The 14,305-nt window shown below is 37.8% G+C and overlaps 1 protein-coding gene across 1 annotated transcript in view; it reads right to left on the reverse strand.

The window, feature by feature from the left end:
* The window catches only part of LOC115262604 (uncharacterized), a 76,525-nt gene that overhangs the window by 61,650 nt on the left and 570 nt on the right, over nucleotides 1–14,305 (reverse strand). Inside the window, exon 2 of the mRNA XM_062856229.1 lies at nucleotides 11,768–14,297. Coding sequence (XP_062712213.1) covers nucleotides 11,768–12,838 — 1,071 coding nt within the window. The 5' untranslated portion in view covers nucleotides 12,839–14,297. The remainder of the gene's footprint in view (nucleotides 1–11,767; nucleotides 14,298–14,305) is intronic.

Genomic DNA, 14,305 nt, shown 5'->3' on the forward strand with positions numbered 1-14,305 from the left:
TCCCATATTGTTGACTGTTGCGATTGTCGGCAAGATAAGCTTGTATTGAACGACCGTTTAGTTCATTTCTACAAGGAGGACAAATAAAAATCACCTTCCCTGATGAAAACGCTTTTTTGAAGGTGCGAGAGTTTAATCCACAGCACTGTTGGTTGATGTGGAACAATGCTTCACCGAAACCGCAACGAATAGGCTCGATATCATTTATCTCCAGATTGCATTCGCCACAAAGTTGTTTCGCCATGATTGCGCAATCCAACCGAACTTAGTATAACTATAGAACCATCCACGTAACTGCAGCGCATTTGGCCCCTCAGCTCCAATGTCGTGCTCGCTTATTATGCACTACTGCCAGCGTGCTTGACATTTGAGCTGAGGAGCCAAAAGCGCTGTAGTTACGCGCATGTATAGAACACCGGTAGGGATACTCTAATCTCGCAGAATGCAATTCACAGTGAAATGCAGTATATCGGATATGAAAGATGAAGCTCAAATAAAACGCATTATAGCACGGGTGAGAGATGGAATTCGCAGTGAACCGCAGTATAGCACTGATGAAGATGGTGATTTATTTGATCTTTATCACCGAGCAGCTGAAGACACAAAATTAATGATTTTCACGATGAACACTATTTCTGTGATTGAGTATTTATGCTGATGACACAGTACAACACTTTAGCAACGTAGTCCAACACAAACGTATATTGAGTGTAGAATTAGCAACTAGTTAAAATACACAAAAATAAAAACCAAAAAAAAACAAACGTAGGGTCTGGGACCATTTGGGCAGGAGCACCTATTTTGGGCACTTGCTGCTATAACTCAGTCAATTTCAAATCAATTGATTTGAATTTTTGAACACGACTAGATACTGTGCCTATCTGATCGTGTCTCAAAAATTAAGTCAATCGGTTCAAAATTGACTGAGTTATAGCAGCAAGTGCCCAAAATAGGTGCTCCTGCCCAAATGGTCCCAGACCCTATATTTTTAAAGCGGGGAAAAACAGTGCAAAAAGACCAAAATACGAGCGATAAAAAACAACATTCACTTAAGCACAGGGCTGATAGCAAACGAGCATACGACTTACCTTGGACTCAACTCAGGGGCGCCTAGCTTCCCTAGCCGAGAGATGTAATTAGGGTGGGAGAGGGGTCTCTCCAGACCGCCGCTGGATGTTCACACCGTGCCACTCACGCTCACTTTCCCCTATTAACCTCGTCACGCTCGCGAATGTTCTTCGGCGCAGAGGGTGGAAAAAGGGGGTTCCGTGTGATTTCACAATTTCACAAAATGGGCGGCGCCGTATTGTGGAGTAAGTTCGCCCCGCTGGCCTAGAAGTGATTGACACGTGGCGGTCACACACGTCGCGCACTTAACTGGCCATCCCTTCTTCGGCCTATATCCCTTGGTAACACTTGCCCCGGAATCTTCACCAATCGAGACTCTTCACCAGAGGTTTTCGGTTCAGCTTTTCTCAGAGCTGGCCGTTCTATTCCGCCAGGACACTTAGACCACAAGATTTTATAATCCCATGCGCGACACTGACTGGGACACCTCCTCGAACCGGTCTAGAGTGGAATTTCTTCTCGTCAGTCACACGAGTTCCCGATTTTTGTTCTCGAGGTCACTTCGGCCTTATTCACGCCGCACACTGGGCACCTAATGTTGGTCAGGTTCCCTACTGGACACCTAGGAACACTTGGGCTATTCATACGCGGAGCGGATCCACCGTTTATATCGACCTGTTTCTATGGTTTTGCGACTGATCGCACGGCTTGACGACTCACACAGAAAAGGCCTTTTCTCGCCGTTCTCCGCTCTATTGACTCTCTCGGTGGCCTCATCGTCGATCCTCGGCCGGAAGGCGCCACCCGATTATTATGATTTTTGCGGTTTGGGGAAAAACTTCGTTTGTCGGGGTTAGCGTTTGCGGCTCTCCGGAACACATGGTTTTTTAAACAATACTAACTGTCCCCGGCAAACTTTGTTTTGCCTACTGCGTTTTTTGACGTCCCAAGTTTAGGTCCCCGTTGAGTCTGTAGTTAAAATGTATGAATAATCGAATTTTAATAACTCTAATTTTGTCTATGTTTTTGCCTCATACACCTTCCTTGGGTGAAAACTAACAGAACAAGACGACCCAAATCGTACCTTCCGTTCGCAAGTTATGCGAGGTCCCACGTATGCCACTGCATTTTTATACATAGGGAACGTTCAAAAATTACGTCCAACATTTGGGGGAGGGGGTGGGTGTCGAGAAAAGTGTGACAGTACGTGTATTGGGTATAGGGAAATTGCGTGACAGAGGGGGGAGGGGGGGTCTAGAAATCCCGAAAAACGATGGACGTAATTTTTGAATCTTCCCATACAAGATTAACAGGGCCTAAGTGCTACACTTCTCAATTTTTATAATTGGGATTTTTATTATTTATCTACATGGGACATTTATTATCAATGAAACAACTGCCTTACATGCTTCTGCAATTGCTTGTCGTAAGCGCCTCTGGCTGGGTAGACTTCGGAACCTTCGATTTCACGGGCTCTGCCGCTGCCGCAGTTTCTATGAGTTTCTCATGAACTTGCTTGGCTGTCGACATTGACTTTCGAAGTATCAACAGGGCCTGCTTGAGGTCCTTTCTAATGTTGAACTTCGAAGACGCACCTCCATCGCAGAGAGCCTATCTCTATTGTTGTTGATGGCCCTCATCAACCACGCCCCATCCATTACCTCATTTGACAAGTTAGCCGAGGAAGAAATGGGATTTCTCGACTTAGCATCCAGCTTCCTGATATCAACCATGTGAAGACTGTACACTGAAGTTTTTTTTACGACGGTAATGGTCCCGCGTAAAAAAAAACCGCGTAAAAAAAACGCGTTATTTCAAGACCCGTCGTAAAAAAAACCGCGTTATTTCAAGACCCGTCGTAAATAAAACCGCGTTATTTCAAAAAACGTCGTAAAAAAAGTCAAGTCACGTTAGATGTGGTGCTGACTATTTTACGCGTATTTTTGAAAAAAAAAACGCGGATTTTTTTACGCCGGTTTTTGAAAAAACGCGGTTTTTTTTACGACGGGTCTTGAAATAACGCGGTTTTTTTTAGGACGGACCGCGTAAAAAAAACCGCGTAAAAAAACTTCAGTGTATTCGCAATAAATCCGGATGATACACGATGATGTGGATGCAATATTACGAGTGTATGGCAATGCCGAGATTGTGAGAAAGCTACCGAGAACTGTGTATTTTGACGTAACGATTTTGACTTATTATTTCTCTTTATAAAGATGTTGAGCTGAACAAAAAACAGATTTTTTTATTCTTTATTATTGTGTGTTTTTTTTTAACTTTTAACGTTAGTTCAACACACTTTACTAATTAACAATTGAAGACGAAGGAGAGAGCTGTTAAATGAATTCGTACAAGTTACAATCATGGAGAAACTTGATTAGTGTTTTGTTGGTATCCGGATCGTCCCGTAGAACTTCTCCACTATTATCAGCGATGTCGTTCAGGAAAAACTGAAATTATATGCTTTCTACACTAGTTTATGAGTCAGAATAGAGACATTCACAATGATTCATTTTCCCGATAGCATGCAAATGGATCATTTCTAACCATCCATGAAACTTAAATCTTTTATCTAAATTAACATCTCTCAGTCAAACTTTTCGTACATAATTATCAAAAATGTTGCTGAAGTTTCAGATCCACCAGTGTGTATTGAGCTGATTCCGCCAATTTGCTCCTTTTCACCCGATCTTCGTGAAATCCCTAATCCCACGCACCGAACAATGCGTTTAACAGGATTAAAATTATAATTATTCGGAATTATGACCTTTCGCATTGGCGAACTCATTCGCATTCGGCATGGTGGATATACCTACGAAAAAAGGATTCGGCTGTGTTTGTTGCACCTTGCACCGATATTCGCAATCGTTTTGTTCTAGCTCTTCTTTGAGGTACTCTCCTATGCCGGCAACAGCTCCGATTGGATCCACTTGGCGCGTCCAAGCATTGTGCGAAACTGTTAAATTTGAATCGGTTTCTCCGTAGATGGGATTAGCTCAGCTGGCGCCAAAACAAACTAATCTGTTTTGACTGAAAATGGATTGGTATTGAACATTGAGCATTGAGCATTGGTATTGAGAACGAGGAACTAATAGACTTGAGAATATTAAAAGAAAATCGGTTCATTACTTTTGAAAATTATATTTAAAAAAATAAATCGTTGTACTTATTGGTATTAAACGAAGCAATCCCGATCAGAAAGCATAACAAAACCATAACATAATTATACCAACGGTTGATATTTATAACATTTTTTGTTATATTTAGATGTATTTGTTGGAATCGGTCTGAAAACATGTTAGTATTATATCATAGTTATAACAAAGTCAGTTACAACAAATTAAAATGTGATTTGATCATCTTTATACCAACATTATAACAAACTTAAAGGGTGGTACGGTCAAAATTTGGTCACACCATTCTTTTCACTTTAGACTGCGTACACAAAAACAGTTTATTTTTGGACCAGTGATGGTACTTTATATGTAGCTTATACCGTAAAATTTTCATCAAATTCCATTAAGTTTTGGTTGATATATAGATACAGTAAAACCTCCATGAGTCGATATTGAAGGGACCATCGACTCATGGAAATATCGAGTAGTGGAACAAAAATCCTTTGGGAGGCATTTTGGAGGGACCATCATAGTAACCCAGAAATATTTTTTTCAGTATGGAAAAATTTACCTCCATGAGTCGATATCGAGTCAAGGGACATCGACTCATGGAGGTTCGACTGTAAAACCAACGATCTGCCTTTTTAAAATTTTGTACAAAGCGTTCCATAGTAAATTTTCGGCAATTTAAGGACAATTTTGATTACAGAACTACCAATACTACTCCGATTCTTATGAAAATTTTACTACAGTATAGTACTATTATAAAAATCTGTTCATAGTTAAATTTTAAGCCATTTTGTATAAATACCTTCAAAGTTGTATCAGTTTGAATATGAAAAAAATGACCGGATGTCACAAGAAAATATAACTTTGTAACGGCTAGATAAAATTGAACGAAATTTTTACACAACATGCATACTTCACAAACAGAAAATTTTTCTTAGAAAAAGGTCAACTTTTTCAGGTTATGCAAATAAAACAGTAAAAATGTGTTCTTATTTTTGAATCCTCTTTGTACAAAACTTTAAAATTGCAGATCTCAGGATTCAACAATATCTCCGCAAATACTTAACCGATTTTGATGAAAATTTGTACTCCAAAAATGAGCTATTTTGGTGTACGCAGTCTAAAGTTATAAAAAAATGTATGACCAAAATTTGACCGTACCACCCTTTGTTTATAGTTTCCAAAGGCTATGAACTGCCATTCTATGCCCAATTGTCCCATGTTATATGGGAATCCCATATAACATGGGACAATTATGCGTAGAAAGGTAGTGTATAACCAATCATATTTTTGTATAACTAATAATATTTTTGGGTTTGGCGCGTAAGTTAATCGCTGCATGGCGCCATTGTGTTTTTTCCTAACAATACACAATTGTTGACATGCCTTAACAAATGAAATCCAATTCCCAAGGATTTGTTGAAAAATTATTTCTTATATATACACAGGTTTCAAAAAGGATTTCTTTATGGAACTCTTTACAAATTCCTAAGGAATTCCTGCAAGGATTATTTCTTGTAAATTTTCAACTATTACATTAATACTTTTTTTAAGAAAAATGGCTTTCTTGTACATCTTTGTGTCTGACGATAAACAAATACAAAATGGTCATTGGAAGAGAAAGCTCGTGATTAATAACTGAAGAATTGAAAATGAAACACCAAGCTGGAACGGTATGCCAATTTTCTTAGAAATTATTGCAACCGATTTCTTTGGGTACTGCTCTAAGGAAACTTTAGAAACTCCACCAAGGATTCTATCTAGTAATTTCCCATGTTTTCTTCCTGGAATTTCTCCGAAGTTTACTTTAGGTATGCCTCCATTGGCAACTTCTTCAAGGATTATTTCAGGAACTCTCCCCAGGAATTCCTGAGCAATTTTCTCTACGTACCGTAAAACGGGGTCAAATTGATCAGCGGGGTGAAATTGACCAATTAGGGACTAGGTTATAATCCCATTCTAGCAACTTCTAGAAGTCGTTATGATCATAAATTTCTTACCTCATTCAGCTTATGGATGCCTAGAGATGAATGAGGACTTTTCAGGATTTATAGTAAGTTAGTCTTACGTTACTTTTTTTTAAGGTTTTTCAATATGTTTCTTACTTAGATGAAACCGTTGGTACTAAACAATCGTTTGTCATTAGTATTACCTGTGAAGTTTCTGAGGTAATATTTTTATGGAACTTTTATTATGTTGTAATGTAACTATTTCAGACAAGAATCAGTTATTAAACTGTTAGATTTTGTTAAAAAAGGAAAGTTGTTGCGACGCGTGATAAGTTTGAGAACGACATTGAACAGGCCTAGTAATAATCATCGCTACTCGCTGCATAAGCAGCATGACAGCTTGCACACAGTAGTAGTTGTAGACGTAGAGTAGAACAATAATAAAAAGTAAACAGAAATCAGATGATCAGGATTGAGAGTGAGTAAAGAGTAGCGTCTTCGCGATAAATTTAACTGAAAATCAGTTATTATGCCTCTCAAGAAAAATCAGAATATGGCGATTATCTGCCCCTGGCTTCTGATATTAGCGCGACAGTCACTAATCATAAGAGCGTCACCAGATTTAAAAGTATATAATTCCACTACATGGGGTTTGACAGCAAGAACACTCATTCCACTGAGCTACTTTTGCCGTTCGTCACAAATACATTCAAAAACATCTGTCACTTCGCGAAACCCACGTGCTTTTGTTTTTGGCGGGATCACTTTTTCTTTTGTTTTGCCTTGCGACTGTCATGCGGCGGTATGCCTTGAGAGCGTACGACCGCCGCAGGACTCTAATAAAAGATAAGCGCGACAATAAATAGTGTGACATAGTTGCGCCGGTTTATTTACATTAATAGTCGGGAGTCATAGTGAACTAGCAGGTGCAATAGTGTGTTGGGTAAGCATTTAAAGTTGAGTGAAAGGTAGCGAAGAAAAGTAATGTTTCCCAAAACACTTTGCCAGCCGCAGTAAATTTGCTACCGATACCCGAGCAGAGGAGAATAGCAAGTTAATAACTACGAAATCACATAACCTGTTTTTATATATTGTTTTGTTATTATTAAATTATCAAAGCATAGCATTTCCATTACAAATTTTGTTGGACAATCTCATTTTGTTTTAATCAAGCTATTGATATACATTAACTGGAGCTCGATTTGAATAGGTCGTATGTGCTTTTGTCGATACAAAATTCGATCAGTTTATTTTAGTCATTGTAGCAATATGGCAGATATTTTGCAAACTTTTAATGATGTGACAGAAAGCCTGTTTTGTGAGGATTCTGGTGTATGTATCAACTTTGCTTAATGTCAACGGTTTTCGCTATAATAAGCGAATCCAACTGATCGAATTTTTAATCGACAAAAGCACATATGACCTATTCAAATCGAGCTCCAGAAATTACATTTAAATAATATGTTTTGTTGAAGTATAAGTTTAGGTATTGTTGTTTATGACCTGCCCCTTTGTGTTGTTCCACTTTTAAAATCAGTTAAAAAGGAAATTCCTGAGGAATTCCTTTTAAGAATTCCTTAAGTAATTTTCGGATAAGCACTTGGAAACCTTTCGATAAATCCCTGGAGAAGTCTTCCAGAGAACTACTGACGCAATTTTCTTAGAAATTCCTAAGTTAATTCTTCTGAGCAATTATTAGGATTCTTGGCAGAATATTTCGAAAAACTTCTGGAGAACCCATCGGAAAAACTCATGGTGAAATCCTTAAAGAAATTTTCAGAGAAATCTTAAGATGAACTTTAGGACTAATTATCACAGGAAATTCTGAAAAAAAACCTTGAAGGGATTCTGTGCAGGATTCTGGTGGAATTTCTAGAGGAGTCTTTGAAAATCCATGAAAGATTCCGTCAAAGAGCTCTCGGAGAAATTTCTGAAGATTTTTGGAGTCATTTATGGAAAAGTTTATGACCAAATCTGTCGACAAATTTTTGGAAGAATATTTGATAAACATAAAAGGAGTTTTTGACGGAATCCTTAGATAAATAAATAGAGGAATTTTTGAAAAAAAATGCTGGTAAAAGTCCTGTAGGAATCATCAGAGGAAGTTCAGGAGAAGTTATAACAAAAATTTTGGAGGAATTCTTGTAGAATCCAGGAAAAATATTCAACATAATTCTTGAATCCAGGGAAAAATCGGAGGAATTAAAACAATCTTTCCAGGAAAATTGTAATAATCTGTACAATATTTCCAATATCCCAAAAATTTTCTGCAAAACTGTTGAATATTCTAAAAATTCTTCAGTTTCCATGCTGAAAAAAAAAACAAAGGTCACAGTGCTCCGAAAAAGTATAACAGTTTATAAAATACAGGTGGAAATCGAAACTCGTGGTATTTGATACTATAGAAATTACTAAAGTTCGATTATCTTGCAACTTCAAATCTCTTAAAATGTTGAATATTGAATATAAAATGTCTTAAAATGTTGAATATAGTATTTTTCGATCATTTGAAAATATTTCTAACGTCAGAGTGATGAACCTCATGTTATTGGCGGGTTTGTGAGACAATGCGAATAATTTTATATAATAAGTATTATAACTTATTTAGTAACTAGTTTGATATCATAGCAAACTCTGCTCTCCGATTATTATCAATAACATATTAATATCAAAATTTGTTATTGAAGTATTTTCCGAATTCATTGTTATTAAGTTGTTATTGAAACTAACAAAACAAGTTATTGAATTGGTTTTCCAGGAACATTTTTTTGTTATGGAATTTTTTATTTTGCCGCTTATGACAGACAAGTTTATAACACAATATGTTATGGTAATAACTTGAAAATAATCGATTTAATTATTCAGTTATTTTGCCCGAAAAACGCAGCTCCTTATGCTGTTGTTATTCCCTTCTGCTCGGGTACACAGATAAAAATAATGATATTCACACGTGATGTAAACTTAATTTTAGTCATGTAAACTTAGTGTTATGACGGTTTACATGATATATCATGTAAATTTGTGTTATATGTCATGTAAATACTCAGAGTCGTGCTGAATTACATGACATATAATGGAAGTTTACATGATATTTTATGACTTTTACATGATATGTCATGTAAACTTCTTTGATATCCCACGCTCCAATCATGTGCATCATATGTCACAGAATTTTACACTCTTTTTTCGATCTGTGTACATACCAGCAGCCTGTGAAGAATAGGGGAGAAAGATCAACAGTGGTACACTGTGAGTAGACGCAGATAGAGAATATCAAAAAGATATTTACCTGAATATTTCATGTGAACATCTTCCTCCCTTTGTCAGGTTAGGGTGAAGGTGCCAAATATCGTCTCGAGAGAAATTGGAGAAGAAGTAGTGGGAAAGGAAACCACTTCTTGTGAGTAATTATTTAAGTTAGATTAGAAATTGTGTAATAATTCGTTCAATAAATTTCAGTTTTAAGCGTTGCTGAAAACCAATCGGCTGCTTCAAAAATTGCGGTTTCCCTTCGGGAACAAATCGACACCAACATTTAATGTTATGTGACTGAACTTGCTTGTTTAATAACAAATTGCCTACCTTCAGGCGTATAAGTGTTAATTTCGAAAGTTAATTTAGCTTTTTAACACCCGAATTCACAAGTTGAAAGATTTTTGACGCGTTATTCATGTTCAGAAGGTCAAACTTAAGTAAAAATGGATCTAATAAAATCAGTTCTGACATGCATACATTAGTTTAGTATCCTGTTACAGACATAGGCCTTACAATCAGAATTCCAGAGCGTTTTATGTTGTCTAGAACATGAGCAGGTCATGGGTACAAATATTTGACGTTTCAAAATATATCCTCGAATTCAATAAAGTGATTTTGAAAGTAATGAGTATGTTGGGAGTGGAATTCAATCCCAGGTCCAAGAGGTGCTCAGTACATTTACTGTTATCTCCAAAACGTTCTATCGTCTATTATTAAATATGTACCAGCTGATTCAAAAAATATCAGTGATAATGTGCAAAAAAGGTGTCAAGTTCCTTTAAGGGTTAAAGGAGCAATATCACCCTTAATCCCTATTATCGAACGCCCAAGATTCCCACCAGGGTTGGTTATTCGATCTTCCTTAAGGCTGCTCGTACACCAATTCCGGGTTTCAGTAGAAGGTATGGATAGGAATTTTGGGTAAACAAAAATTGCTGATAAATGTTTGTAACCATTTTTTTGGAAAAAAAATAATGCGCCGTCAATTACACTACTCGACAAAATTTTACAAAATTTGGTGTTATGGGATGAGAAAAAAAAAAGAACGGGAGTTTGGGACCCTAGAAGTGTCATAGTGAAAGAATTTTCGAAAAATATTGGACCGGGCGTATTTCATAGTTTTCAATGAATTTTATAACAATAAGGCTGACACAAATTTCGATTTTCTCTTATGTCCCCGCCCCCTCGGAAAATTTTGGTCAAAATTCAACATTTTGAGGGGGGACAACAATAAATTATTCAAGAAATTTTAAAATTTCAAGGTGAAATTAGAGTTGCACAGAAAATTTCTTAACAAATCCGATGAGTTTATAGATTTTGCCAAATTGTTTGGGTATTTCTTCGTCAAATACATTTATTATTTATTGTCCTCCCCCTTAGCGAGCCAACGAGTATTGTGACAAAAGAAGAAAATGAGATTTGTTCCAGCCTAAGTGAGCAGTAAGAAACAACCAATCTAGCCGACTTCAACAAGATTTTTTTTAATAATAATACCACCATTCCAAAGAAAATTGATATAGTCTGTCTCCGAACATCGTGATACTTGGTGGTTTTGTAGTTTATCGAAAATAATTAGAACCGTATTTATTTTATTTCATCATCAGGGTGACCAATTTTTTGATTGTAAAAATCAAGATTGTTCGAAACTAATATTTTTTTAAAAAATCACAGGTTTTGAACCAGTTGACCGATTTTAAACTTCTTTTTTTTGCTTGAAAGCTGTTGAATTCTAGTTTTCGGTAAAAGGTTATTGCGGCCATAATAATTATAAAATGCACCATAGGAAAATAAAAATGCACCATAAATAATTAAGCAATGTACCGATAAAATGCATAGCTTTCTCCATAAATAAATAGAAATGTTCCATAAAAAATTAAAAATGTAGCGGTAAACCAAAAAATTTTCTAGTTAAAAATGAAACATTGTATCAATAAAAAAATAAATAAAACACCATAAACAAACAAGATTGCTCCATAAAAAATAATAAAAACATCCATAAATAATGAACATTTGCTCCATAGTTATACCATATTTGCTCCATAAAAAATTGAAATTGCACCATAAATATCATCAAATTGCACCATAAACAAATTGTAAATTTTACCTCAAACAATGCAAAATCTACAAAAATTAATCAAATTCTGCACCATTAGTAGTATTGCAATGACTAGTTTCAATGTAAATATATAAATATATGTTAATATGTGGAAGTTAAAAGGCAATATTCTGCTCCTTCTGCCATGATAATCTAAAAAGAATCTAATAGAAATAACGTCAGTTGTTATCAGGATACTTAGTTTATTTTATATTTATTTTAAAACATGGATTTATTATTAATCGATGCAGATGTAAAGTAAAAGTGGCCCTCGCCAGAATGGTTACTTGGCGAATAAACTCGGAAACCGATAGTGATTTTGGTCCTGGTTCGCCGCTAAAATAAATTTGCCATTTTTCAATCTTTGTTCTTAAGTGATTGTAATATCCTGGGTTTGGGTTAGGACACGCGCTCTGATTCTGTGAATTATTTAAATTCGCGAAGTCAGGTTGGTTGTCTTGAAGTGGCGTAGCTGTATTCTGCCTGGAAGTGTTAATTCCGATACTGTGCGTAGCGGGATTATCGACATTATTATGTCCCAATGGGGTTGAGAATTGTGCCCATTCATCTACATAAACTCTTACCGCTTCTTTGATCGAGTCCTTAATGAACTGTTTGAGCTCTTCAGTAAAGGGGTTAACGGATTGTCCCTGTCTCTGTGGTGGAGGAGCGTTTGTTGGAAGACTATTTTGCGGTGTTGCATTTGTCGGATTCGGCAAAGCTGCAGCTTGATCTTGAAGATTGATGTCGCCTAGCGGCCTTAGGCCTTGAAAACTTGGCGAAGAAGTTACAATTGGAACTGAAAATGACGCGTTTGGAGTCAAGCTTGTTCTCTGAATACTTGCTGTCACAGAAGTTGGTGGAAAATAGGAAGTTGCTTGAGGATTCAATTCCCTTTGAGCTGTCTCCCTTTCCACCGAAGTATTTTGGGCCAATCGCTGATGCGAAGGCATGGTAGCTTGGTTATTTTCCATGTCGAAATAGTTATTTAGTAGAGAGTCAATGTCAGTAATAAGCTTTTGTTTTAAATTAGCATTTGCCGATGGTGCTCTTAAAATTCGATTTCGAAGACTTATTAGTCTCGACCTAGAACGTGATGTTACGCGTTGTTGAAGTTCTTGATGTATGTTGGTAATTTTTGATGTAAACAACAACAAATCTTGTTCCAAAGGAATCGTAACCGTGTAGAGCCTGGGATTTTTCCGATCTTCATTTAACAAAGTGCGTAAATCGCGACGTTTTCTGTCAAACGCGTTGTCGTACGGGTAACCGCGAATCTGAAGTTCGTAGTTAACTTCATCTTCATCTAACTCATCGGCGCGATAGTCGTATAAGTTCAGTGCCATTTTTCAATTCAAATTGGATATTATATGCAATCGAGAATTCAGAGTATAATGCTAAAAGTATGTTTTAAAAGGAAAAGAAAGTAATCTAGAGAAAGTGTAAATTCACTTTGAACTTAAACCAAAAATTATTCTAAAAAAAAGGAATCAAAGAAAAACTTATTCTACAAAATCGAATTAACTTTACTTGTACAAATTTCAACTAAATCCAAAATAACTTAAACGAAACTATTTGCCACTTTGAAACGTTGGGCGCCAATTTGTAACAGGCGAACCCCTAGCAAAGCCGAACGATACGATACAAACCTTATGTGCTGCGACTAAGGGTTCGTGTCACAGGGTCGGACAACTTTTATAGCACGCTTTTGCTCCACCCGAACGAAAAACGGAATCGGATCCAAAACGTAACCGCTATCCGTTGCGACAAGTCCTAATTAAGCCTTGTAAATACTTAAACAAGTTCCACTTTAGCGCCAACACCCCAAAAGCGGAGTGATGTGGAACTGCGTATGTATGCCTGCCCGGCCGGAAATCTCAAGGCGGGTAATCAAAACCGAAAGTCCACCAACACTTCAAAGCACAATTCGAAAAACTAACCAAAATAAACGATCTAAGGATCAAACCTCCAAGCTTATGGATTTCGCTTTCAGTAACGCAGTAACAAAAATTGGGTTAACTACTATATACATCGGGTTGATTCGACATTACTGTATTATCATAAAATCCCTAGGTTTGCGCAAACGTTTTCTACAACTCTACTTATTCTATTCTAACCTGATTGTAGCTTTGCTACTTGGCTCGGTCCTGGCGTGTCGTTGGTCCCGGTGGCGTTTTGGCAAGCGGAGTGGCTCACCCTGCCAAGCGACGCTGGCTGCTTGGTGAAGTGGCTGGTCCGGACGAATAGGCCGGCACCGGTTGGGCGCTGGGAATGGTTCTACTCGCTGCGCCAGCGGAAGGGCCCACACCTTCCACGATGTTGCCCACCGTCAGATGGTACTAGCGGCTTGACGGAATGGTATGTCCGGGTGATCGAGGCCGGTCGCTGGGCACTGGACGCAGATCTACCAGCGGCGCAAAGCGCTTGCTTCCGGTTCGTGGCCGAGGAGATGAACTTCAGTTTCCTCGCTATCGTATGCTACGGACAGTGGCTCCCACCGCCACGTGCGGTATTCGCTGGATCGTCGTGGCGTGCGTCAATGAATGCGATTGCTTGGTTACGACGGGTTCGTCCCCTGACCCTGGGCCGTTGGCGTTGGGCTCGAACGGAAGAAGGATTCTCCGGTCGGTTAGTGGTTGTGCGGCCGCCGGTTGGGTTCCGTCATGCCTTGACTACCTGCTGTTAATATGGGCAGCGCCACCACGCACCGTGGATGCGGATGCCTACAACTATCCGACACTGCAGGCCACCACTTAAAACCGGACCTGTAGAGCCAACAAAAAAACCTTCGTTTGAAGGTTTCACCTTCAAAC

The sequence above is a fragment of the Aedes albopictus genome, chromosome 1 (assembly GCF_035046485.1).
Source record: "Aedes albopictus strain Foshan chromosome 1, AalbF5, whole genome shotgun sequence".
Taxonomy (NCBI): Eukaryota; Metazoa; Arthropoda; class Insecta; order Diptera; family Culicidae; genus Aedes; species Aedes albopictus.